At 40.1% G+C, this 27,243-nt stretch overlaps 1 protein-coding gene across 4 annotated transcripts in view; it reads right to left on the reverse strand.

The window, feature by feature from the left end:
• Positions 1–717: 717 nt before the first annotated feature.
• The window catches only part of CUEDC1 (CUE domain containing 1), a 169,553-nt gene continuing 143,027 nt past the window's right edge, over positions 718–27,243 (reverse strand). For all 4 annotated transcript variants that reach the window (XM_073666679.1, XM_073666676.1, XM_073666677.1 and 1 more), the window contains 4 exons: positions 15,720–15,813; positions 12,512–12,570; positions 12,107–12,179; positions 718–2,904 (listed from right to left, as the gene is read on the reverse strand). In XM_073666679.1, coding sequence (XP_073522780.1) covers positions 2,898–2,904; positions 12,107–12,179; positions 12,512–12,570; positions 15,720–15,813 — 233 coding nt within the window. In that variant the 3' untranslated portion in view covers positions 718–2,897. The remainder of the gene's footprint in view (positions 2,905–12,106; positions 12,180–12,511; positions 12,571–15,719; positions 15,814–27,243) is intronic.

Consider the following 27,243-nt stretch of genomic DNA (forward strand, 5'->3'; position numbering starts at 1 on the left):
CATATTTTGAAGAGACGAACTGTGAATAAAGAGGCATTGGTCTATAGTCTGTAATTTTTAAGACTGGGATAAGAATAGGACGGAAACTAGGAGAATTGCTAGAAAAAAACAATGTTAAAGATAAAATATAGTAAGGTATATTTAATCAAAATATCTACATTCTCACAAAGTCAATTTCTTCATTTTTGTAAATGTAACATTTTCTAAAGACCCGCTAAACTAAAAATATAAACTGCCTCATACAAAAGAGTCACAAGTAACATGGTCAAATAAATATTTGTGTGGGTGGATTTATAGTTGGATAAACATAACATTGTTAAAGCAGAGAAAAGATTGAATATATCATATATACAGGTTTAAAAAAAAAACTACAGTCAAATAAGTGGTTTATTCATTTGCAGGATATTAATGTATGTGTCAGGGTGAATTTCATAATTAGTCCATCTCATATTAAAGGTAGTAATAGTCTTTTCAAAGTGTTGTATAATACTGTATCATAATGTAGAAATTATCTTACAATTCCCATGGCAAACTCATCGCTTCTGAAGAAGTCTTTTTAACTTCTCTTCGAGAACATTCAGTATCTTAAAGCGTACCTATTAGTATAAATTGTTTTGCCTAAATCAGTATTTACATGTGAATAAAAAACAAAAACAATGTAACAGAAGTGGTATTTCTTTACCTCCCACGAGCATATAATCCCCTTTTCCTTGCCTGTAGAATTTTTGAAGATATTTAGACCCCCACACACTACCCTAGATCACAAAAAAAATTATCTAGTGTTAAATAGTAAAAACTAAACACTAGACAGGGATCGGGTGGATGAATATTCAGTACCTCTCACTCAGCATATTAGTGAGCCTCTGCATGCTGGAAAAGAAGAGGGGGCAGCATGTAGGAGTTATCCAATTGGCTCAGAGCACAACGCACAGCTCTTATATCACACCTAAAATATCCCATCCACAAATCAGATAAACCAACAGAAGGAAAAATTACAAAAATATGTAGTTTTGGCAAATTGTAGGCTTTCTAACATACACGTATAATTTCTGAAATCGGGCATCCCCCATGGGCAACATTTATCACTAAGCTACAAAATAGGTGATAAATGTTAGATCAAAGTGACCTCATTGATCACTATGACAGAAGTGCCCATGAGGTCCTTTGCACCTTCTCCAAGACATAGCCGCTGATCTCATTGATCACTGGGACAGAAGTGCCCACGAGGTCCTTTGTTCCTCCTCGCAGACATAGCCTCTACACCATAATAGTGCCCACGAGGTCCTTTGTTCCTCCTCGCAGACATGGCCTCTACACCATAAAAGTGCCCATGAGGTCCTTTGTTCCTCCTCCATGACATGGCCTCTACACCATAATAGTGCCCACGAGGTCTTTTTTCCTCCTCGCAACCATGGCCTCTACACCATAAAAGTGCCCATGAGGTCCTTTGCTCCTCCTCCATGACATGGCCGCTGATCTCATTGATCACTGGGACAGAAGTGCCCATGAGGTCCTTTGCTCCTCCTCCCATACATGGCCGCTACCCCATAAAATCTTTTGCATACTGTGATAACGCATGTGTAATACTACTTCATACAACTCTATCACAGTAAGAGACATCAGGGCACTCTCACTTTATAGAAGGTAAATGATAGATTGTGAAAAAAACAAGGTTTTTTTGTAATGATAAATGTTTCAACTTACATGACTATCTTAACCTTTAAAACAAATTTTATCTCACCACATATGAACAATGCACCAACATCATAGCTAACCAATAAATTGTGTCATACTTGAAAAAATATTTAAATTGTAATGTCATTACAAATTGTATATGAATTTTTAATGAGCATTTGCACTCCATACTGATATACACTTCTACATATTTTGACATGACATCAACTATTGTGTGTTCATATCCAAAGTTGACCAACTGTGATGAATAGTTAGAACCAAGTCTTTTTAGATTGATACCACTGAAAAGACATTCATGAAAAACACTGATATACCAGCAATATTTCAGATTCAGGCTAGAAAAGGATTGCTAACAAGTAATACTTGCAATCAAAAACATTTTAAAGTAGATCATGAATATGCAAAAATACTTTACTTCTCACCTACAAATTTGGATTTGCTGTTAAAGTCTTGTGACTCTTGCTGGCTTTTATTTTAATGAGTATATCAAATATCATTTTAGACAAAATGTAAAATTACAGTAACTGCTTATTTTAGCCTAAACTGGTCCATTATTTTTTAAGGATTATTCTACCAAAAGTTAAAAAAAGCATAATTTCTAAACTTATCAAATTATGAATAACAGAATCATTACATATTAGTAAGTATGTTGCTGACTATTTTATAATTCCATTTATAATATACCAGACATGGGAACATAATATTTGTAGCGCATTTTAGTCTTGTGAGAGCCATAAAAAACATTGCTGAATGTTTGTTAGCAAACGCAGTTTCGGTGGGTAGTCGTTATTGTTCACCCAACTAATAGGAGTGATGTAGATTGTTTACAATGGCTTCTTTAGGGTAGTTTTATTGCACATAAAATATTAAAATGAATGCTAGTAAGCATACATGGATTTTAAATACATGTTTGAGCTGTTAAGCAGAATCTCCAGAAATGGATATTTAGGAGAGAAAAAAACTTCTATGTAATGAGTACCATTTTAAAACACACAACTAATTTTAAAGCCGTATGGTTACTAAAGAGTCTCTGAGATTTGACTACTGTCATCAAATAGTAAAATATGTGATTAAAAAATTGTGCCATATACATATATAATCATCTACAAGGAATGGACTGCACTGCAAAAGATAACCAAACACAACATTTTTCATCATCTTCTTATCAGTCAACCAGGTCCATGCAGGATTTTTGACTAGTTTTATGATCTAGAATAACAAAAGAAGAATATTAAGAATATTAATAAATCTATCATAATTTTAAAAATAAAAAAGACGTAGAATATATTTAGCCATCTATCCTAAGGTGGCCCAGTCAGCTCTCCTGATACATCTACTTTAATAAATAAGGCAGCACGGTGATCAGTGGTTAGCACTGTTGCTTTGCAGTGCTGGCGTCCTGGGTTCAAATCCCACCAAGGACAACATCTGCAAGGAGTTGGTATGTTCTCCCCGTGTTCGCCTAGGTTTCCTCACACAATCAAAAGACATACTGATAGGGAATTTAGATTGTGAGCCACAATGGGGACAGTGATGATGCCATCCGTAAAGCATTGTAGAATTAATAGTGCTACATACAGTTGTGCTCAGAAGTTTAAATACCCCGGCAGAATTTTTTCTTTCTTGGCCTCGTTTCAGAGAATATGAATGATAACAAAAAAAACTTTTTCTCCACTCATGGTTATTGGTTGGGTGAAGCCATTTATTGTCAAACTACTGTGTTTTCTCTTTTTAAATCTTAATGACAACCAAAAACATCCAAACGACCCTGATCAAAAGTTCACATACCCCAGTTCTTAATACCGTGTATGGCCCCCTCTAACATCAATGACAGCTTGAAGTCTTTTGTAGTAGTTGTGGATGAGGTTTTTTATTTTCTCAGATGGTAAAGATGCTCATTCTTCTTGCCAAAAAGCCTCCAGTTCCCGTAAATTCCTGGGCTGTCTAGCGTGAACTGCACGCTTGAGATCTCAATAGAGTGGCTCAATGATATTGAGGTCAGGAGACTGAGATGGCCACCCCAGAACCTTCACTTTGTTCTGCTGTAGCCAATGACAGGTCAACTTTGCCTTGTGTTTTGGATAGCTTTCTTCTGGTGACTCGACCATGCAGCCCATTTTTCTTCAAGTGCCTCCTTATTGTGCATCTTGAAACAGCCACACCGCTAGTTTTCAGAGAGTCCTGAATTTCAGCTGATGTTATTTGTGGGTTTTTCTTTGCATCCCGAACAATTTTCCTGGCAGTTGTGGCCGAAATTTTTGTTGGTCAACCTGACTGTGGTTTGGTTTTTACAGAGCCCCTGATTTTCCATTTGTTAATCACAGTTTGAACGCTGCTGACTGGCATTATCAATTCCTTGGATATTTTTTTGTATCCCTTTCCTGTGTTATACAGTTCAACTACCTTTTCCCATAGATGCGTTGACAATTCTTTTGCTTTCCCCATGACTCACAATCCAGAAACGTCAGTGGCTGGATGAAAGATGCAAGAGTCTGTCTGGATACCAGAAACTCACTCAGCTTTTATGCACACACACTGATTACAAGCAAACAGGTCACAGGTGAGGATGTTACCTTTAGTAGCCATTCAAACCCAATTATGTCAAATTTTGTGCATGTTATCAGGCCAAAATCACCAGGGTATGTGAACTTTTGATCAGGGTCATTTGGATGTTTTTGGTTGTTATTAAGAATTAAAAAGAGAAAACACAGTAGTTTGACAATAAATGGCTTCACCCAACCAATAACCATGAGTGGAGAAAAAGTTTTTTTTGTTATCATTCATATTCTCTGAAACAAGGCCAAGAGAGGAAAAATTCTGTCGGGGTATGTAAACTTTTGAGCACAACTGTAAGTAACATAAAATAAATAATTGTATTTCTCATAAAATAACAATAATGGGTCATCTTTTTCAGAATGAATTGTGCTATTCCTTTACTGGAAATATATGAATGAGTTGACTATTGGACATTATAGCACTGATTGTACAATTTCAGAGTGTTCAGGCACACACTCTGTTCAGAAGGGTAATATTAACACCTAATATAGTCAATGCATTCACATATCCAGGATTACACATGAATAGCAAGCACAGTGTAGTTTCTTGTGAAAAAAGCCACAAGAATTTAACATTTCTAGAGGAATTTTCCACATCATTGTAACTTTGCCCTTGTTCTGTCAGGAAAGCTTTCCAGCATCTAAAATAAAATAACATATTATACAGCCATGGCCGAAACTGTTGGTACCCTTGAAATTGTTTCAGGAAATTAAGTATTCCTCCCTGAAAATGATTGCAATTACAAGTTTTGTTATACATGTTTATTTCCTTTGTGTGTATTGGAACACAAAAAAACAGAGGAAAAAAGGCAATTTGGACATAATTTGACACAAAATCCCCAAAACGGGTAGGACAAAATTGTTGGCACCCTCAACTTAATATTTGGTAGCTCAACCTTTGGAATAAATAATTGCAATCAATAACTTCCTATAACCATCAACAAGCTTCTTGCACCTCTCAACTGGAATTTTGGACCTCTCTTCTTTTGCAAACTGCTCCAGGTCTTTCATATTTGAAGGATAAATTTGAAAGCACCATAACGATTCATAGAAACAAAAGACGCTTCAAGGGGGAAAAAAAAGCGGGTCTCCCGGCCGGAGCACGATATCTCCATATATTTCTATGAGGCTGTCAAGCTCGGGTCAGGAGACACACGGCCAGTCTGTGCATTGCGGTCTGAGATGGGACCAAGATCCATAGATCCATCAGTCCATATTTTACTTTTCTCAAGTCTAACGGGAAAACATTGTGAAACATCATTCAAAAGAGGATGTATTTTCCCACTTTTAAAAATTCAAAAATATTTAGCAAAAAAAAGAAAAAGAGACCTGCATTAAAAGTATGATCAGTAAATGACTAAGCACCACCAGAATAATCAGTGACCCTGAACAATAATGTGGCTTTGGTTTCAGTATCTCGCATACAGTTCCCCCATCCTCTTATTGCAGTCCCCATCCTGGTATTTGTGCTGCCCCCATCCTGGCATTTGTGCTGCCCCCATCCTGGCATTTGTGCTGCCCCCATCCTGTCCCCCCATCCTGTTATGTGCTGTCCCCATCCTATCCTGGTATGCATGACACCCCTCGTCCCTATCCTGGTATGCATGGCACCCCTCATCCCAATCCGGGTATGCATGGCACCCCTCATCCCAATCCTGGTATGCATGGCACTGCCTTCCTCATCCTGGTATGCATGGCTCCCTCATCCCCAATCCTGGTATGCATGGCACTCCTCATCCCTTTCCTGGTATGCATGGTACCCCATGCCTCATCCCTATCCTGGTATGTATGGTACCCCTAATCCTGGTATGCATGGCACCCCATCCCACATCCTGGTATGCATGGCCCCTCATCCCTATCCTGGTATGCTTGTAACCCCATCCCTCATCCTGGTATGCATGGCATCCCATCCCTCATCCTGGTATGCATGGTACCCCTCATCTCTATCCTGGCATGCATAGCCGCTCATCCCTATCTTGATATGTATGATACCCCCTCATCCCTATCCTGGTATGCATGGCCCCCTCACATCCCTATTCTGGTATGCATGGCTCCCTCATCCCTAATCCTGGTATGTATGGCCCCCTCAGCCTTATCCTGGTATGCATGGGCCCCTCATCCCTATCCTGGTATGCATGGCATCCCTCATCCACCAATTCTGGTATGCATGACACCCCATCCCTCATCCTGGTATGTATGGTACTCCTCATCCCTATCCTGGTATGTATGGTACCCTGCATCCCTATCCTGGCATGCAAGTAGTACCCCTCATCCCTATCCTGATATGCATGGTACCCCTCATCCCTATCCTGGTATGTATGGCCCCTCATCCCTATCCTGGTATGCATGACTCCCTCTTCCCTATACTAGTATGCATGGCCCCTCATTCCCAATCCTGGTATGCATGGCCCCCTCATCCCTATCCTGGTATACAAGGTACCCCCTCATCCCTATCCTGGTATGTATAGCACCCCATTTCTCATTCTGGTATGCATGGCCCCCTCATCCCTATCCTGGTAAGCATAGTACCCCCCTGATCCCTATTCCTGGTATGCATGGTATCACCTCATCCCTATCCTGGTATGTATAGCACCCCATTCCTCATTCTGGTATGCATGGCCCCCTCATCCCTATCCTGGTAAGCATAGTACCCCCCTGATCCCTATTCCTGGTATGCATGGTATCACCTCATCCCTATCCTGGTATATTTGGTACTCCTCATCCCTATTACGCTGCACACGCAAAAAATAAACAATTATACTCACCTTTCTTCTCTGTGCTCCAGTGCTGCGTCCCGTTCTGACGGAAGTCAGGGGAGGAGTGTGGTGCCAGAGTATGCGCGTGTTCATAACGCGCTATCCGGCGCCCTTTTTCTGAAGACACACTGACGCCGGAGATCGCGGTATATGTTCAGTGTCTACGCATACCGCGATCTCTGGCGCCATATACTCCTCTTACCTGTAACGGCTTGATGCGTTCTTCTGTCTGGAGCCAGACTGCGCAGGTGTATCGCACTTGCGCAGTCTACAAAGACTTCGGACAGAGGGACGCTGTAATGTTATATATTCATATATTTTCCGGAGTAATAACAGTGGAATTGCACAACTCAAAGTTCAGGGCTCCAGAATTGTATTTTATGAGAAATTCAAGAATTTGCTACAAACAAAAAATAACAGGGGAGTTATTGGATCCCTTTAAATAATTTCATCATTTTTAAAGTTGACAGAAGTCAGAAGTCCATCGAGTTCAACCTACAGCCTATCATGTTGATCAATATGGCAATCAGACTAGTTCCCTAGATCAATGTCCGAACAGACAGGTGCTTCTCACAAAATTAGAATATCATCAAAAAGTTAATTTATTTCAGTTCTTCAATACAAAAAGTGAAACTCATTTTACAAACAGAGTGATCTATTTCAAGTGTTTATTTCTGTTAATGTTGATGATTATGGATTACAGACAATGAAAACACAAAAGTCATCATCTCAGTAAATCAGAATACTTTATAACAACAGCTTGAAAAATGTTTTTAAAATCCGAAATGTTGGCCTACTGAAATTTATGTTCAGTAAATGCACTCAATACTTAGTCGGGGCTCGTTTTGCATCAATTACTGCATGAATGCGGCGTGGCATGGAGGCGATCAGCCTGTGGTACTGCTGAGGTGTTGCATACAGGTTGCCCAGGTTGCTTTGATAAAAGCCTTCAGCTCGTCTGTTTTGTTGGGTCTGGTGTCTCTCATCTTCCTCTTGACAATACCGCATAGATTCTCTATGGGGTTAAGGTCAAGCGAGTTTGCTGCCCAATCAAGCACAGTGATACTGTTGTTTTGAAACCAAGCATTGGTACTTTTGGCAGTGTGGACAGGTGCCAAGTCCTGCTGGAGAATGACATTTCCATCTCCAAAAAGCTTGTCGGCAGAGGAAGCATGAAGTGCTCTAAAATTTCCTGGTAGACGGCTGCGCTGACTTTGGTCTTGATAAAACAGTGGACCTACACCAGCAGATGACATGGCTCCCCAAACCATCACTGATTGTGGAAAATTCACACTAAACTTCAAGCAGCTTGGATTATGTGTCTCTCCACTCTTCCTCTAGACTCTGGGACCTTGATTTCCAAATGAAATGCAAAATTTACTTTCATCTGAAAACAACAACATGGACCACTGAGCATCAGTCCAGGTATTTTTCTCCTTGGCCCAGGTAAGACGCTTCTGACTTTGTCGTTGTAGCTCATATCCTGGATACGTCTGTGTGTGGTAGCTCTAGAAGCAATGACTCCAGCAGCAGTCCACTCCTTGTGAATGTCCCCCAAATTTTTGAATGGCCTTTTCTTAACAATCCTTTCAAGGCTGAGGTTATCCTGGTTGCTTGTGCACCTTTTCCTACCACTCAACTTTCCATTAATATGCTTGGATACAGCACTCTGTGAACAGTCAGCTTCTTTAGCAATGACCTTTTGTTGCTTACCCTCCTTGTGGACTGTGTCAATGACTTCCTTCTGGACATCTGTCAAGTCAGCAGTCTTCCCCATGATTGAGGAGCCTACAGAAACATACTAAGGGACCTTTTTAAACTCGTAGGAAGCCTTTGCAGGTGTTTTTTGTTAATTATTCCAATTTACTGAGATAATGATTTTTGTGTTTTCATTAGCTGTAAGCCATAATCATCAACATTAACAGAAATAAACACTTTAAATAGATCACTCTGTTTGTAATGACTCTATATAATTTATGAGTTTCTCTTTTTGTATTGGAGAACTGAAATAAATTAACTTTTTGATATTCTAATTTTGTGAGAAGCACCTGTATATCTTTCAAGAAAGGCATCCAGGCCTTCCTTCTACTTTTTTAGTGCATCAACCATTACAACATCATGTGGCAGAGATTTTCATTGTCTCAATTCTCGCACTGTGAAGAAGTTTGTGATTACGATTAAATCCCTTTTCACTCTATATGCAGAGGATGATCCTTTGTCCCCATCGCAGGTTTAGGTGTAAAAAGATCATTAGAAAGATCTCTGTACTGTCCGTTCAAATATTCGTATATTGTAATAAGATCGCCCCTAAGCCTTCGTTTTTACGAACTGAATAAGCCTGAATTTTGATAGACTGTCTTGGTACATACTGCAATTCATACACTCCATTAATAACCTTGGTTGCTCTTCTCTGCACCCACTCTAGTTCAGCTATGTCCTTCTTATACAACGGAGACCAAAATTGTACACAGTATTCTAAGTGTGGCCGCACTAGTGACTTGTTTAGAGGCAAAACTATGTTATTGTCATGAGCATCTATGCACCCCATGATTTTATTTGCCTTGACCGTAGCTGCCTGGCACTGATCACTTGATTTTGCTGTCCAACCATATTCCCAAGTCTTTTTCAGTGACAGATTTACCCAGTGTTCTACAATTTAGTATATAATTATACATTTCATTTCCTTTGCCCAAGTGCATGACCTTACATTTATATACATTACATTTTAATTGGCATTCCTCAACCTAAGTCTCCAGCTTACATAAATCCCTCCGTAATATTAAGTTATCCTCCTCTATGTTGATTACCTTGCAGAATGTGATACCATCTGCAAATATTCAAATTATACTCTGCATTTCTTCTACAAGGTCAATAATAAATGTTAAAAAGCAGAGGGCCCAGTACTGACCCCTGGAGTCAGGACCAATTGTAGCTTTCCTGCTGCCTGAGATGAAAAATGAAATGGGGCCCCCTGCCACTCTGTCTTTCCCTCACTTAAAGGGAACCAGTCACCTGATTCATGCTGCCTTTACTTTAAAGTGTTGGCTGGGGGCGGAGCTGGACTAGACTCGTTTCTGTTAAGTATATTTTCTCTGAAATGCCCCAGTAATCGTGCAGCTGGGATTTAATTCATGCTGACCATGGTTTGGGGGGCATGAAATTATTCAGAAGACCAGCTCCCTTTGAATTAAACATGCTTATGGACTGCACTCTCTCATTATTCATGCCCCAACTTATTTATTATTGTCTTATGTTTACTTATATAGCATCATCATATCCCACAGCGCTTTACAGACATCAGCATCACTGTTTCCACTAGGGCTCACAATCTAAATTCCCTATAAATATGTCTTTGCAGTGTAGGAGGAAACACACAAACACGGGGAAAACATACAAACTCCTTACAGATGTTGTCTTTGGTGGGATTTGAACCCATGACCCCTGCCCTTCAAAGCTACAGTGCTAACCACTGAGCCACCGTGCAGCCCCCCAATTATCTTCACCACAAGGGTAGGGTCATGCTAGTGTATAAATCAGACGACTGCTATCCGATTTTTTATCGGTTAGCAGTTAGGCCAATGTTATTCAATGGAGCAGTGCTGATTACCAATTTTTTTTCACTAACAGGATCTGTCTGAAAAAAAAACACCGCATGCTGTGATTTCACTCTGAAATCAGAAGAAAATCACCCATTCAAGTCTATGGGTGTGTGGCAATCATCAGAATGCAAATCAATCATCTGAATGCAGTCCGATTTCCGTAGACTCACACAATGGAGAAATTTTGTTGTCCATCGGCTCCTCACAGTGTGCTCCAGTTCTCTCATCTGAGAGAATTGGATCACACTATGCTGACTAGTATCAGAGTGTCATTTGCATAATCTGCCTGATTCTCTCGGATGAAAGAACCTATGGTCGTATGACTCTGGGCTAACCATGATTTCCAGACAGTATTCATCCATCATTTGCCATTTTTCCATTATTATAACTATGAGTAAAGATGCGTTTACACCTGACTTCTAATGCGCACTGTATGATCTGTAATAGATTGTTCAATGTGCATAGGTGGCGTGGCCATTGTTCTCAGCAGTGCAGGTCCTACTTAGGGTGATTTCACATTGCGTTCTGTGTCCCCGTCGGGGCATACGTCCTAAAATTCCCCGCAAAACGGGGTCCGGAGGTATGCGCTAATGGGGGCAATAGACCACGATGGTGACGGCAGAGAGAACGTGAGCTCTGCCGAGCACTTTTTTCGGGAGTGTAAGCTCACAGGAGGCGGACATTGCTGCGTTTGAGTGTCTGCTTCCTGTGGGCGTACACTCCCGAAAAAAGTGCACAGCAGAGCGCACGTTCGCTCTGCCTTCACCATTGCGGCCTATTGCCCTCGTCACAGCATATGTCCGGACCCCCTTTTGCGGGGAATTTTAGGACGTATGCCCCGACGGGGACACAGAACGCAATGTGAAAGCACCCTTTCAGAGGACCATGTGCTGCCAAGAATCTTTTATGCAGCAAGATTATTTCACCCAACGAACAAGTCTTTTGTATGTCTGATGGGTAATTGGCAGCCTCCTTGCTTCCTGGCTTTAACATAACAGCATTCTTAGAATAGCTCATCTAGCACAGAATTATCAAATGGCTGTTCAAGGGTTGCAACTAGATATACACTTTTATAAAAGGGGATAGCACAAAATAGAAATACATCAACTAAATATATTAAGTGATTACTCCTTTCTAATTTCCCTTAATCAAAACTTACTGAATCTCAAGTCAAACCTATGCGAAACCACGCTTAGTACAAACCACTTGCAAGCTTGTTCTCGTGCTATTAGATGCTTTTAAAGATAATATCTTTTCCTTTTCTGCAATACAACCTGCAACTCACTGCAATGTTTTCAAAAGGATAGACCCAATAGTTCAGGTGATGGGATCATTCAAGATTAGCATACATAATAAGGGAAAAGTATCAAATTTGTCATAGGAAAAACTGTCTAATAACTAGCTACATTATTCATAGCAAGCAGCAAACAACATCTGAACAGAGAAATAGAACTTGTTACAATCATTTGATCTCTGATGGTAAGAAAATAGTAAAACTAACTTTGATTGTCCTTCTTTATGGGTTTCCAGTCCTTCATTATTCAGTTGTTTTAGCCTTGCCTGGACATCTTCATCTGACCAAAAGAGAATACGTAAATCTGACAAATGAGTAGAATTTCCTGCTCGGTCTATTTTTTTGTTAAAGTGAAATTTGCAAGATGATGCAAGGTTTAAGGTCAACATGCTTGTTAGCTACCAAAGCATCCAAGAAGCGGTAATTACTGTTAATAAATCATTTATAGGAGAAATAATCAGATATTTTGAAAACTGGAATGTCACAACTACGCATGTATAAAACTAAATTTAATTGAAAGCATTTAATTGAATTGCAATATATTTTGGGATTTTGTTTCTTTTCACATTACTAGTTTTAGCACATGCTGATATTCTTTGAATTAAAACTCACCACACGAATGTCCTTCAACATCATCCAAAAGATTGGCTGTGGATGCTGCTGTTCCAAGACTGCAGTTTATGTTAAGGATGAAACTTAAGGGTGAAGGAGGAAAATTATTGTGTAGTTTAGTAAGTTACGATTGAAGTCAAAGAGCAGTCCGTCCTCAAAATCAGATGGTTAGACAAAATGCCCCCCTACTCAGTGCTTTCATTTTTTGCAACACCTCCGATTGCCCATTATTACTGCACACCATGCTGTGCAATCATTGCTTCTGCAGACCATTTATCATTTATTGTCACTTACTTTCTCCATCACACCAGCACCTTGTATCAAAATATCAGACCATCGCCCTTTGAACAACATTTGCCAGTGAAAACTTGCATCATAGCTCTTACATCACAACCTTAACTTGCTACACAATTACTTTTTATTTTCAATTTTTTTTTAATGTGTTAGACCAAATTTCTAAAATGATAACCTTAACATACACATTTTATGATTACGTTCATTCCTCTCAATGCCCTTTTCCAAGGATGTCAGTCATTTCTCTCTTCTCCTCAATGTCCTGTGTCAGTCTGTAAGACAACTAACTAAAGCACGTTTAAAAGCTGGCTGTGCTGCTGCTGCAAAAAAGTCTCTTGCTGTGACGATTCTTTATTGCTATTGGTTATATAGGTTGTTATTGTAGTGGACAATGCCGTGGTTTGTGGAAACAAAATTATTGGTAACAGTAATAACAAATTTCCCTCTCACCATGACAGTACCACCAGAGGGAGTATCGGAAATAAACCATTCGGGGCTGCAAGACCTTATGACCAAAGGAGAAATGAACAGATCTACCACTTCCAAGCGATAGTGATGGAAGAAAGTGCTGAATAGAAGACCAAGTAGCTGGTTTACAAATAGGTTCAATAGAAGCTTCCTTACACTCTGCTGAAGTGATAGATATTGTTCTAGTAGAGTGGGCTTTTACACCAAGTAGTAGAAACACCAGTGGATTGATAGGCCATGGAGATAGTCTGCCTTATCCATATTGCTTTAGTATCTCAGTTAGCTTTGGAACCTCTATTAGACCAGGAAAATTGAATAAATAGATTTGTAAATTTCCTGCAAGGCCTAAATCTTTCAGGGTACTGGTGATACACCGTCTTGAATCTAAGGAATTATATTCTCTTTCCTTCCGACATGCAGTGTTATTACAGAAAGAATGAAGAATTATTTCATGGGATTGTTGAAACTGGAACACTACCTTTAGTAGGAAAGCAGGGTCTAACTTAAGAATTATCCAATCATCCAGGATTTGAATATAAAGAGGTTCGCATGATGAGAATGAAGTGTCCCAAACTCTCTTAGAAGTAGTAATAACTAGAAAACCTGGATGTCTAAAAGAGAGTGGCCCAACAGGCTCAAATTGGGATAGATCCCATTGAAGAACTCTAGCAGGACAGAATGATTTTTTTTTTTAACAAATCTTATTACTCAATGATGACATGTCAACTTGATAGCAAAAAAAGAACTTCGAGCCGATACATGAACCTTCTGAGTATCTGGTTCCTTAGTCCTTCATGAAGAAAAGAAAGCATTTAAGCTATATTAAAATAGCTGAAGTCTATCATTCGGGAGTCTGCTAAACTGAGAAATGTCTACTGAAGTAAATATGAGAGGTCACTAGCTTCTTACCTTTCTGGATGGTGTCAATAACAACATCAAATAATCCCATCTTTTGTAGTATCACCCTTTCAAGTTCTAGGCAGTTAGATGGAGATTTTTCACCCCTGGGTAAAGAATTGCACACTAATGTAGTAGGTTTAACAGTTCAAAAAGAACCCAGGGATCTAATATTGATAGTGAGAACAAGGCATGGCGAGGCCAGAATGGGGTTATCAGTATGCCTATAGCTTTGTACTTGTTGATTTTTTTTCAACACTCTTGGAATACCACCACAAGGGGAAAAGGGTAGGACAGGGCCCAAGACCATTTTTGTGACAGTACGTCTACTTCCTCCGTGTAGTTCAAGGTGTTCAAAGAATAACATCTCTCAAGTTGTCAATTTTTCTTTGCGGACAAGAGGTCTATTTCTGGCATCACCCATAGATTTGAGATCATACCAAAGATCTTGGGATTAAGACACCATTGTGTTTCATAAACTTTATTGCAACTCAGGAAATCCGCTGCGAGATTCTCTTTTCCTTTTATGAGTACTGTTGACAGAGAGACAAGACATGATTTTGCTCCAGGAAATCTGAGTGCAGACATACATCAAAGAAAAACTTTTCAGACCTCCCTGTCAATTTATATAAGCCTTTTTTAACCCTTTATTCATAATCATTAGCTTTTATGTAAGGGAATATTAAAGAGAACATGTCAGCTGGATTTTGCAAAGTAAAGTACATACATGATCATACTGGCGCTGTAAAAATGATTAAAATGATACCTGCAAGGAAGAAATCCATTTTGTGTTTTTTGTTTAATCAGTGTTTGAAGTTCTCTTTAATCATATCTTCGTGCATCAGGGCTGGCCTGTGGGCTGGGTCTTTCCTTGGTGCTCTGGTCCCTTAGTCATCCTCCTGTTTGAATGACAGATCACTGATCCGTCAGTGACCTGCCTCATATTTTAATATCGCGCCAGCACAGTAATTACTGTGGTCTCCAAAAAAAAAACATTATGTCTCCAACAAAATCCTGCTGACAGCTTATCTTTAAATGTCTTTAATGAATATCAAATAAAATATAAGGTTTTAGGGGACAGTGGTTATTTTATGTGAGTTTTTTTATATATTCATTCATTCATACATGATATATGCCCCATGTACGTTATAACTTAGGTAATGTGTCATATAATGACCACCATAAAAACAGAACCCGAAAAAAACATGTCGGAAATGCATTTTTTTTTCACAATTTCACTGCACTTGGATTTTTGTGTCCACTTTCAGGTACACTGCTTGGAAAAATGAATGGTGTCATTCAAAACTGAACCTCTTCCCGCAAAAAAAAACAACAATCCGTCATACGGTAATAAGGACAGAAAAATAAAAAAAAGTTATGGCTTTTGGAAAGTAGTGAAAAAAAAAAAGAAAAATGCGACAATGTAAATTGGCTGTTCAAGAGCCTCTTAAATCCAGTGACAAATATAAACAGGTAAGTAAACAATCCAAAGCATATGCATTTGAAACACTGGATATTGTGCGTTATGTTGCATAGCATTAAGGGATACATTTGGTGTTTGAGCAAATGTTTTCTCCGGGATTTTCTCATCTTTGTTTTCTCAGAAAATGCTCTGGCAATCTCCAACAACTTCTTCCTGGTTGCTGAAAAATAAGTAAACTCATTATTAAGCCGTCTTAAACTTGCCTGTCACCAGGTTTTCATCATCTAATCTGAGAGCAGCATAATGAAAAACAGAGAAACTGATTCCAGCGATGTGTCACTTACTGGGCTGCTTGCTGTAGTTTAGATAAAATCGAAGCCTTATGAGGAGATTATCACTAGAGAACTAGTACGGCTGCTGCCATGTATTGCTCTATATGGAAAATGTAGTAAGATGGGAGCAGAAGATTCTGAAGTGGAAGTGATCACTATGATAACAGAGCTGGTGCCAAGGCACAGGAAGTGAAGCAGAGAGGGATAAAACAACATCAAACTTGGCAAAAAAAGGTATATAGGGTTTTTTAGGGGCATTATTTTCAAACAGGTGGTCCACTACATTGTATAATGCGCCCATCGATTTACACCTTTTAACTAAGTATTTTTATAAATCCCTTCTGCTTCCATATGTGCCTGTGAGTGGCGCTATTGCTGCTCGCTCAGTTCGCATCACGTGACCATAGCTGCAGCCACTCCTGACATCTGCTGATGCCACGTCAACTTCCGGATTTCCTGGATTCACCCAGGTGTGACCCAGTTGTACACACGCCTCCTGATTGACTGGACTGTGGGCGGCGTTTCACCGCATGTCACGGCCCATTATCCAGCGCACTATTGCGGCCAATGAAAGCAGAGGAGGGACATCAGCGGATGTCAGCGAAGAGCGCAGCCGATGTCACTTGATGTGGACTGAGCGAGCAGCGATAGCGCTGCTCACAGGCACATATGGCAGCAGAAGGTATTTATAAAAATACTTACCGGAAGTTAAAAGGTGCAAATCGATGGGAGCATTATACAATATAGTGGACCACCTCTTTAAGAATTTATGATAAAACCCGTTACTGAGTCAGGGAAGTGGACAACCTCTTTAAGACTGGCATTCCTGAAATCAGAATGTGTGTAACATGCTTCATACATTTCCTAATGGGTACACACCTGAAACTTATACATATGAGTAAAAATGGCATCTCTTACTTTTTTCACTGCACAGGAAATATGAAGGCTGGTTATTGGATGCTAATAGCAATAAATATTTTTTTTTTGTCAGATAGGGTTTGTATATAAGCTGTCCAATAATATAAACTCAAATGCAACATTATTGCAATCTACTGCTGAATTCCTTCAGTCACTTTGGGTGACCGGGTAGTAATATAGGCAGATAGAAAGTTAAACTCCACACCGGCACTGCGAGATTCACACTCAGGCAGCTTCAATGAACAATAATGGCAATGGAAATCCGCGGTAATCCACGTATTACTCCCAGATTGGATGCCCAGCAGACAAACACCGATGCTCAGCTTTCAGGTAGAAAATCATCCATAATGTTCAGAGGAAAGCTTTGGCCAATGTGTGTGGTGTCTACCCAGTGCAGTATGCATAACTTTCAATAAAAACAGCATAATTCTTCAGAATGGAGTGCCGCTAATTTCTTCTGAACATTACACTATTCACAAAAAGTTAGGGATATTTGGCTTTTGGGTAAAACTTCAGGATGATCCTAAAATGCACTCTAGCCTTTTCTAACTTAATGTGACCATCTTTAAACTTTTGAATGCACACGTCCAACTGTTCAATGTTTCAGTACTTTTTGCACAACTTGCTGTTCTCTAACAAGGAGCTTAATGGCAAAATTCACAACAGGTGATTGATGCATGAATCGCCCAATAGATTTTGGGGTTCAATTAGAATTGGCATTTAAACAGTCCTCCACATCATTTTGACATCATAAGATGACACCTAACAATTGATGAACACCTCGCCATTGTAAGGCTTGTAGCAGGATGTTCTCAGATGGAAGTGACCACTGAGTTTACAGTGTCAGAGTCATCAGCAGGTTGCAACAATGATATAGAGAGACTGGAAGAGTCACAGAGAGAGAAGTGGACGCCCTTTGGTCACATCCCACACTGATGACCGCTTCATTGTGAACAATGCTCTTCTTAACCGGATGATGAATGCCACGCAACTCCAGGCACATTTAAGGGAGGAGAGAGGCACCCAAGTGTCACATCAGACCATATGAAACAGTGTACATCAGTGTGGTTTTCATGCTAGATGACCTGCAAGGGTACCTGATCACACCACCAGGCACAGGCATCATCGTTTTGCAAGGGATAGGGAGAATCTACGCTGGACGGGGGACCAGTGGGCCTCAGTGCTGTTCACCGATGAAAGTTGATTCACACTGAGCAGAAATAATGGCAGCCAGCAACGTTGGAGACATCAAGGAGAGCGCTATGCATCAGCCACTGTTGTCACAAGAAGAGCCTTTGGTGGTGATGTTGTTACAGTGTGGGCAGGTGAGTCTATTAGATAGACTGCCCTACACTTTGTGAATGGCACGGTGACAAGCCCCTACTATTTTAATAACATCATTGTGCCTCTACATGAACAACAGAGGCCTAATTTCATCTTCATGGACAACAGTGCTCCAGCTTATCGACGTTGCATCATTAGAGAACCGCTGTTGGAGACTGGATTACCTCAAATGGAGTGGCCTGCACTTTTTGAATCCCATAGAAAACCTATGGGATCAGCTGAGTCGCCAGAATTATGTTTTTTTGTTGTTTTTTTTTACAAATTTCTGTAATTTTTTTCATCACTTAAATAAGTATCTGCATAATTGTACTGACCCGGAGAATCATATTGCCAGGTCAGTGTTACCATACTGTGAACATTGTAAATTAAAAGAAAAAAAACAATGGTGGAAAAGCACTTTTTTAAAAATCTTAGTGCTTGTGGAATTTTTTTCCTCACTTGATAAAATGAAGAATGTCATTCAAAAGTACAACTTGTTCAGAAAAAAAAACAAGCCCTCACAATGTTATGTGGACGGAAAAATAAAAACGTTATGGCTCTTGGAAGAAGGGAAGGAAAAAACGACATCGGAAAATCGCCCAGTCAGGAAGGGGATAATAATAGGAACTTCTTTGAAGGGAAACGGTCGCCAGATATTACAATACAAACTGTGTAAGTTACTAAACAGATCTTAGACCTAATGAGGCTTGTTTAATTACTTTAGATCAAAATGTTTGTATAGTCCTTTATCGAAGATTAACTCAATTTCCGCAAGCAACTCAACTCTCCAATCTCCAAATCTGTCCTTTGATTTGTCAGTATCCTTAGTCTTTGTAAGCTCTTACTTGATTTTATGGTACCTATCGGCTTCAGTGACCATCAGTGTTCCCCAGGTAAATTTGTCAAAATGTATCCAGCAATAATATATTCAAAATTGCTGTAAAAACCTGTTATCTAAAATTGTTGGGAGCAAGTATAGCCCTCTGGATACTTTCCTATATTAAATAGTGCAGATAAGACAAATACTTTTCCAGCTTTTATAACATCAGGGTTGATAATGAAAAGTTTGACCTAACTATTCCCCATACAAGAAAGCAGTTTTCTTTCATTCTTCTTGAAATATTTCTGATTTATTATTGAAGAGGAAACCCAACACAAGAGATGACACACTCCTGCAATCTGCGGAGTGTTTGCCAGTTCTCTTTCCTTTACATTCTGCAGAGACTTCCCAGTGTAGCATATCATTTGTCTCTCAGTGATGAAATGTTGTGGCATACTGAGACAATTCTTTGTACGGTCTATAGTAAATAATACAGAGCGATTTGCTAGTTTCATTTCAAACAGCTTCAGATATTCATCTCTTCTAGCTCCTAGGTAACACTTTATCTGGTGACTGCTATAAACAAATAATTCCAGACTGATGACAACATTGAAAACTTTCTCTTCTGAGCTTTGATCGGAAGCCATACACCTTACATTGCAATGTACTAAAACAAACTGGTTAGTACTTCATCGGGGAATTGTTTTAACTCACATTCTTACAAGCTTCCTACTGGTTTTACACAAAATGGTTTATATCAATAAGAAATAATGTAAGAATATGTCATGTAAAGCACACGGCAGGTTTGGGAAAGAAACCCCTGTGAATTGTACAATATTAGTTACTATAAAAGTATGCCTGCCTAGTGCCAGTTTAATTATTTTTAGCCTAAGGGAACATCAGTCAAATGACAATTCAGTGACAAATCAACAGAAACAATGTAATTGTCATACTAAAGCACCATTAATACACACACAGTGGGGAAAATATTTGATACACTGATGATTTTACCAGTTTTCCCACCTACAAAGAATGAAGATGTCTGTAATTTTTATTGTAGGTACACTTTAACTGTGAGAGACAGAATCTAAAAAGAAAAATCCAGAAAATCACATTATATGATTTTTACATAATTAGTTTGCATTTTATTGCATTAAATAAGTATTTGATACAATAGAAAAACAGCACTTAATATTTGGTACAGAAACCTTTGTTTGCAATTACAGAGGTCAGACGTTTCCTGTAGTTCTTGACCAAGTTTGCGCACACTGCAGCAGGGATTTTGACCCACTCCTCCATACAGATATTTTCCAGATCTTTCAGGTTTCGGGGCTGTCGCTGGGCAACATTGAGTTTCAGTTCCCTCCAAAGATTTTCTATTGTGTTCAGGTCTGTAGACTGGCCATGCCACTCCAGGACCTTGAAATGCTTCTTACAGAGCCACTCCTTAGTTGCTCTGGATGTGTGTTTCAGATCATTTTCATGCTGGAAGCCACGACCCATCTTCAATGCTCTGACTGAGGGAAGGAGGTTATTGGCCAAAATCTCATGATACATGACCCCATCCACCCTCCCTTCAATACGGTGCAGTTATACTGTCCCCTTTGCAGAAAAGCACCTCCAAAGTATGATGTTTCCCCCACCATGATTCACAGTTGGGACGGTGTTCTTGGGGTTATAATCATCCTTCTTCTTCCTCCAAACACAGTGAGTGAAGTTAATACCATTATTGATTTTGGTCTCACCTGACCACATGATCTTCTCCCATGCCTCCTCTGGATCATCCAGATAATCATGAGCGAACTTCAAACGGGCCTGCACACGAGCTGGCGTGAGCAGGGGGACCTTGCGCGCCCTGCAGGATTTTAATCCATGACGGCGTACTGTGTTACTAATGGTAATGTTTGAGACTGTGTTCCCAGCTCTCTTCACGTTATTGACCAGGTCCTCCCGTGTAGTTCTGGGCTGATTCCTGACCTTTCTCAGAATCATCCTTACCCCACGGAGCGAGATCTTGCATGGAGCCCCAGACCAAGGAAGATTGACAGTCATCTTGTGTTTCTTCCATTTTCTAATAATTGTGCCAACACTTGCTGCCTTCTCACCAAGCTGCTTGTCTATTGTCCTGTAGCCCATCCCAGCCTTGTGCAGGTCTTTTGTCGCTGGTGTCCTTAGACAGCTCTTTGGGCTTGGTCATGTTGGAGAGGTTGGAGTGTGATTGATTATGTGGACAGGTGTCTTTTAAACAGGTAACAAGTTCAACCAGGTGCAATTAATACAGGCAATGAGTGCAGAGTAGGAGGGCTTCTTAGGCTATGTGTACAATGTGTGCTTTTGGTGCGTTTTCGCAGCGTTTTTTTCAGTGTGGAAATGGGCCAAAAATGCTAGGTGATCCATGTGCCAGCTGATGCAATGACAATCCTGAAGTGCTGTGCACATGATCAGGAATTTACCTGTCAGGATTGTCATTGCGTTTAAATCTGCAGCATGTCAATTCTTTGTGCGTTTATGCAGTGTTTTTCAGCCATTGACTTTGAGTTAGTCAAATCCGCAGCAAAAACGCAGGTATAAAAATATTTGCGTATTTGCTGCAGATGTTTGCTGCGTATTTGACTGACTCAATTCAAGTCAATGAGTCAAAAAGGTGGCAAAAAGGCACAAAGAATTGCCCACGGGAGACTACTCCTCCCATCATCCCACGGCTGCTCCCGCTGACAATAGCGGGAGCAGGCGCGGCTGAGGGGAGGAGTAGTCTCCCCAGCCAGCATCTGTTCGCTGTGTAAAAAAAAAAAAGTTAAAATAAAAAAAAACACCTTATATTCACCTGTCCACCGCCACCCCGAGTGTCCCATGGCGGTCCGATCACCAGGCAGCCGGCTATACACTGACAGGAGTGTCAGTGTATACAGTGCTGCCTTCTACAACAGTGATATCAGTGATTACTGATGTGGCTGCAGTAGAAGTGACCCAGATCATCATGGGACACTGTGGAATACGTCATGACGGCGGACAGGTGAGGGATATGGTTGTTTTTTATTTTTGATTTTTTTTTTTACAGGAGACGAATGCTTTGGGGATTGGGTGTTAGGTGAGTATATGGTGTTTTTTATTTTGTAATAAATTTTTAAAACTGTGTGGAATTTTATTCAAATAAAAGACTTTATACTGGCCGTGTGTTTATTTCAAAACCTTTACTACGGGGTTAGTAATTGGGCTGTCTCTCCAAAGTGGGAAGAGCGGAGGCTAAGCACCAGATTTGGCGCATCTTATGGATGCGCCAGTTCTGTGGCCGCTGAGGGCTGATATTAGCTTCAGAGGGGGCTAGGAGCCATGGCCCCTTCCCTGGCTATTAATATCAGTCCGCAGCTGTCTATTTAGCTTTTGCTGGTTAGATTTTATAGGGGGACCCTACGTCAATTTTTTTCTGGGGTAATCCCTGTAATCTAGCCAGTGAAGGCTAAGCAAAAAGCTGTGGGCTGTTATTAATAGCCAGGGAACATTTGTGGCTAATGGCCCCTTCCCCAGCTAGTAATATCAGCCTCCAGTGATTGGCTTTCCCTCTGCTGGTAATGAAAATGATGCGGGAGCCAACACCATTTTTTTTTCATTTTAGGCTATGTGCCCACGATCCGGACGTAGCAGCGCTTTGGACGCAGCATATTTTTGCTGCGTTCTATCGAACGCAGGTAAATCAGCATGTGTTCACTGAACCATGCGGATTTAAAGCATTCAATACATTCTAGTGGGCAAATTTCTGCTGTGGAGACTAGCAACTCCAAAAGGGAATTTAACATGCTGTGGTCCTGAAAGATGTGCCGCATGTCAGTGTCCGCGGGTGATCCGCAGCCCCAGATGCACGCATAGTGGACACGGGATTTCTAGAAATACCATCCACTATGCTGTAACATCTGGCCGCTGCGGGTTTGACGCTGCATAAACACGCAGCTTCAAACTCGCAGCGGCTCCTGATCGTGGACAAGTACACAAACTCACCTGCAGCATGTCAATTTCTGTAGCTGCAGATTTTGACCGATTGAAATTTCATTACATGAGGTGGATCCACATGTATTGACAACAAAAGTGCAGCATTAGAACACAGCGTTTTGGATGCAGCTAAAATACGAGGCGTCCAAAGCGCTGCTAGTTGCTGATCGTGTGGACATAGCAGCTAACCAAACAGCTGTGAGCTGTTATTAATAGCCAGGGAACATGTTTGCCTAATGGCACCTTCCGAGGCTAAAAATAGCAGCTCTCAGCTACCCCAGAAATTACATGAATGGGAATACTAATGGGATTAAGGTTTATGGTATTAGCTGACATCAAGCCCTTTGTTTAGTGATGAAGAGGTGTCAATCAGACATTTTCATTACTAAACCTAAGTAAAGTAAAGTAAAAAGAGTTAAATAAACACACACACTGAGAATAAAACACTTTATTTGAAATATAACAGACACAGTCTTTAATCATTTAAATTAACCAATATACTCACCCCAGGTCTCACGGTAATCCAAGAGTTAAAGCGATGTCCTACTTCAAATATCTTTATTTAGCTCCAAAAAGAATTCATTGCTGTACAAAAACGCATCAAAAACGCACAAAAATCGAAGCAAAACGCGCGTTTTTCCTGCCAAGAGATGCAGAAACCTTTTCTGCAATCAAATGCTGAACGTGCACACATACCCTTAAAGAAAAACTAACAGGTCTGGGAGAGCCAGAATTCTTTCTGGTTAGTAGGTGATCAAATACTTATTTCAAGCAATAAAATGCAATTTAATTATTTAAAAGTCATACAATGTGATTTTCTGTTTTTTATTTTTAGATTCTGTCTCTCACAGTGGAAGTATACCTACGATAAAAATTACAGAACTCTCCATTCTTTGTAGGTGGGAAAACTTGCAAAATCGGCAGTGCATCAAATACTTATTTTCACCACTGTATGTATGTATGTATTTATGTATGCATGTACACATACATACTGTATCTATAGCATGTTGCATTACTCTATATTTAAAAAAAAAAACCTGACTGATCAGATCAAATATGTGCTTCATGATAATCACTGCAAGTCAATAACACCGTACCTTGAAACAATAACTATCAGAAACCTAGAAACTTTTTCAGAAGCTACCAAAATTTCAACCCAAACAAAACAAAAACGAAAATTAAAAATCAAAAGAAATAAGCAAACAACAATGACATAAGCTAGTCCTTACATATAAAAGTAAAACATAGTAGCTGGGAACAGTAAATTCTATCTTCAGGACAGGGACACAATGTACAGAAAAAAAATGCTGCCTTCAATTGGTGTGTAAAGGCACAGCCTATACCAACATAGCAGGTAAAAACAGCATAAAACTATTGTACTGTGAAAGCACTACTAGACAGCCAATCTGTGCCTGCAGTTCATACCCATGCTGATCTATTGTTTCTACAAGGCAATCACATACAGTAGGCTACAGACCAAATGTTAAATGCGATTTTAAAGCAGTTGCCCATTACCTAGATATTAATGACATATCCTTAGGATACGTCATCAATATACGATCAGTGGGAGTCCAGACCCCCACCAAGTGTGTAGTTGCCATTCTCGGGTACTGCAGCTCAGCTCCTATTTACTTCAATAAGAGATGAGCTGCAGCAGCTGAGAATGGCCACTACACTTTATGAAGCCATGGTGTTTCAGATTTGTATATTGCTTACATCCATTTTCCGCTGCAAAGCTAATCGGTGGAGGTGCTGGGTGTCTGAACTAACATTTATGACCTACCCGGCAGACAGGTCAATAGTATCTAAATAGTGTACAACTCCTTTAAGTTAAAATAGCCCAGAAAAGATCATTCTTGAAATGCTCGTGCCGTATCCAATGCAGCCACTGATCGACGGTAGCCTTTATAATTCAAACAGAATGGACATTCAGTCTGATTGGCTGCAGCCTTCAAGTGAAATAATGTCATTGGAAACCAGGGGACACAACTCCGTCATTGCAGGGACAATGACAGTCCAGGAGGTATGTATGAAGTGTTTTACCTTATGAGGGGCACAAAAACAGTTAAAGGGGTTGTCCAGGCTAGGGCTTCAGGTCTACAGTTACTCTATGTGACTGCAGACTTGTGAATCCTCACAGTGTGCACGCTGTCAGGATTCTCCGAAGCAGGCGCTAGGAGGGGGCAGGCGAGTATGTGACTTGCATGCATGCGGACATGTGCCGACTAGTCGTACGCGGCCTTGCTCAATGCAAGTGTATTGTGGTCATATGACCTCTCGATCCCAGCACCTGCACTGGAGAATCCTGACAGCTCGCACTGTGAGGATTCACATGTCTGCAGCCCCAAGCCTGGACAAGTAGTGCACAACCAATATAATGTCAAAATAAGCCATGCACCCATTTCTCTTCAATACCAGACATTATTGTCATATAAACAAATGAATATCCAATTCTAAGAAGTTGCAGCTTTTTAACTGCACTAGATAAGTCTGATGTTTTTATTACTGAAGGGGCCACATATTAATTTTCCAAAAATTGCAATTTATGATCTTTATGACTTATGAGCAATTTTGAGTATACGTTCTGTGAAGATTAACATCGCCTGAATTACAGCATATATGTCCAAATGTGGTGTTCGGAGTACAGAAAGACCTGTCTCTCCACCTATTTTACCAATTTAATATAAAAATGAAGACACAAGCAATAATGAAGAGACAGTAAAAAACATAAAACTGCATGAATTAGGGTTTATAAATCTATGAATTCAATCAGGCTGAGACGGAAATGTTCTGGCTGCATCTATTTAATTAAATTTAGTGGAAGTAATTTACAGAAAGGGAAAGTGAAACATTACCGCCATCTGCTGGTTTCTATTCAGATCTACTGTTTGGAACTGCTAACATCATAACTAATTGAAGTTATCCTACTTCATTTGGCTCACTGTGAAAACCTAGGGTTCTCTTCAGCTTCAACAGGGGCTAACTTGTAATGGCGATATAACTAGGTCAGACCATATCCAAAACAGCAGGTCTTGTGGGGTATTCCCAGGATGTAGTGATTAATACATACAAAATAATGGTCCAAGCAAGGGCAGCCAGTGAATTGGTGAAAGGGTCATGGGGTCCTAGGTCTTAATGATGTGTAGAAAAGGGTTGTCTGCCTGATCCGATCCCGCAAAAAAGCAGACGTAGCACAAACTGCTGGAACAGTTAATTCTGTCTATGATAGAAAAGCTTCAGAAAACACAGTGCATCACAGCCTGAGGTTTATGGAGCTGTGTAGCCACCAACCAGTCAGGTTGTCCATGCTGATCTCTGTCTACCACCAAAGCACCTGCAAATGTCACATGAGGATCAAAAGTGGCTTCTACAACCCCTGGCAAAAATTATGGAATCACCGGGCTCGGAGGATGTTCATTCAGTTGTTTAATGTTGTTGAAAAAAAGCAGATCATAGACATGGCACAAAACTAAAGTCATTTCAAATAGCAACTTTATGGCTTTAAGAAACACTAAAAGAAATCAAGATAAAAAATGTGGTACTCAGTAAGGGTAATTTTTTTCAGACCAAGCAGAGGGAAAAAAATTTGGAATCACTCAATTCTGAGGAAAAAATTATGGAATCACCCTGTACATTTTTATTTCCAAAACTAACACCTGCATCAAATTAGATCTGCTCGTTAGTCTGCATCTAAAAAGGAGTGATCACACCTTGGAGGGCTGTTGCACCAAGTGGACTGACATGAATCATGGCTCCAACACGAGAGGTGTCAATTGAAACAAAGGAGAGGATTATCAAACTCTTAAAAGAAGGTAAATCATCACGCAATGTTGCAAAAGATGTTGGTTGTTCACAGTCACCTGTGTTTAAAATCTAGACCAAATACAAACAACATGGGAAGGTTGTTAAAGGCAAACATACTGGTAGACCAAGGAAGACATCAAAGCATCAAGACCGGAAACTTAAAGCAATATGTCTCCAAAACAGGAAATGCACAACAAAACAAATGAGGAACGAATGGGAGGAAACTGGAGTCAATGTCTGTGACCAAACTGTAAGAAACCGCCTAAAGGAAATGGGATTTACATACAGAAAAGCTAAACATAAGCCATCAATAACACCTAAACAGAAAAAAAGCAAGGTTACAATGGGCTAAGGAAAAGCAATCGTGGACTGTGGATGACTGGATGAAAGTAATATTCAGTGATGAATCGGAAATTTGCATTGGGCAAGAAGATGATGCTGGAACTTTTGCTTGGTGCCATTCCAATGA

Source organism: Phyllobates terribilis, unplaced genomic scaffold (assembly GCF_046119375.1).
Source record: "Phyllobates terribilis strain yellow unplaced genomic scaffold, ASM4611937v1 Scaffold_2__4_contigs__length_985480577, whole genome shotgun sequence".
Lineage (NCBI taxonomy): Eukaryota > Metazoa > Chordata > Amphibia > Anura > Dendrobatidae > Phyllobates > Phyllobates terribilis.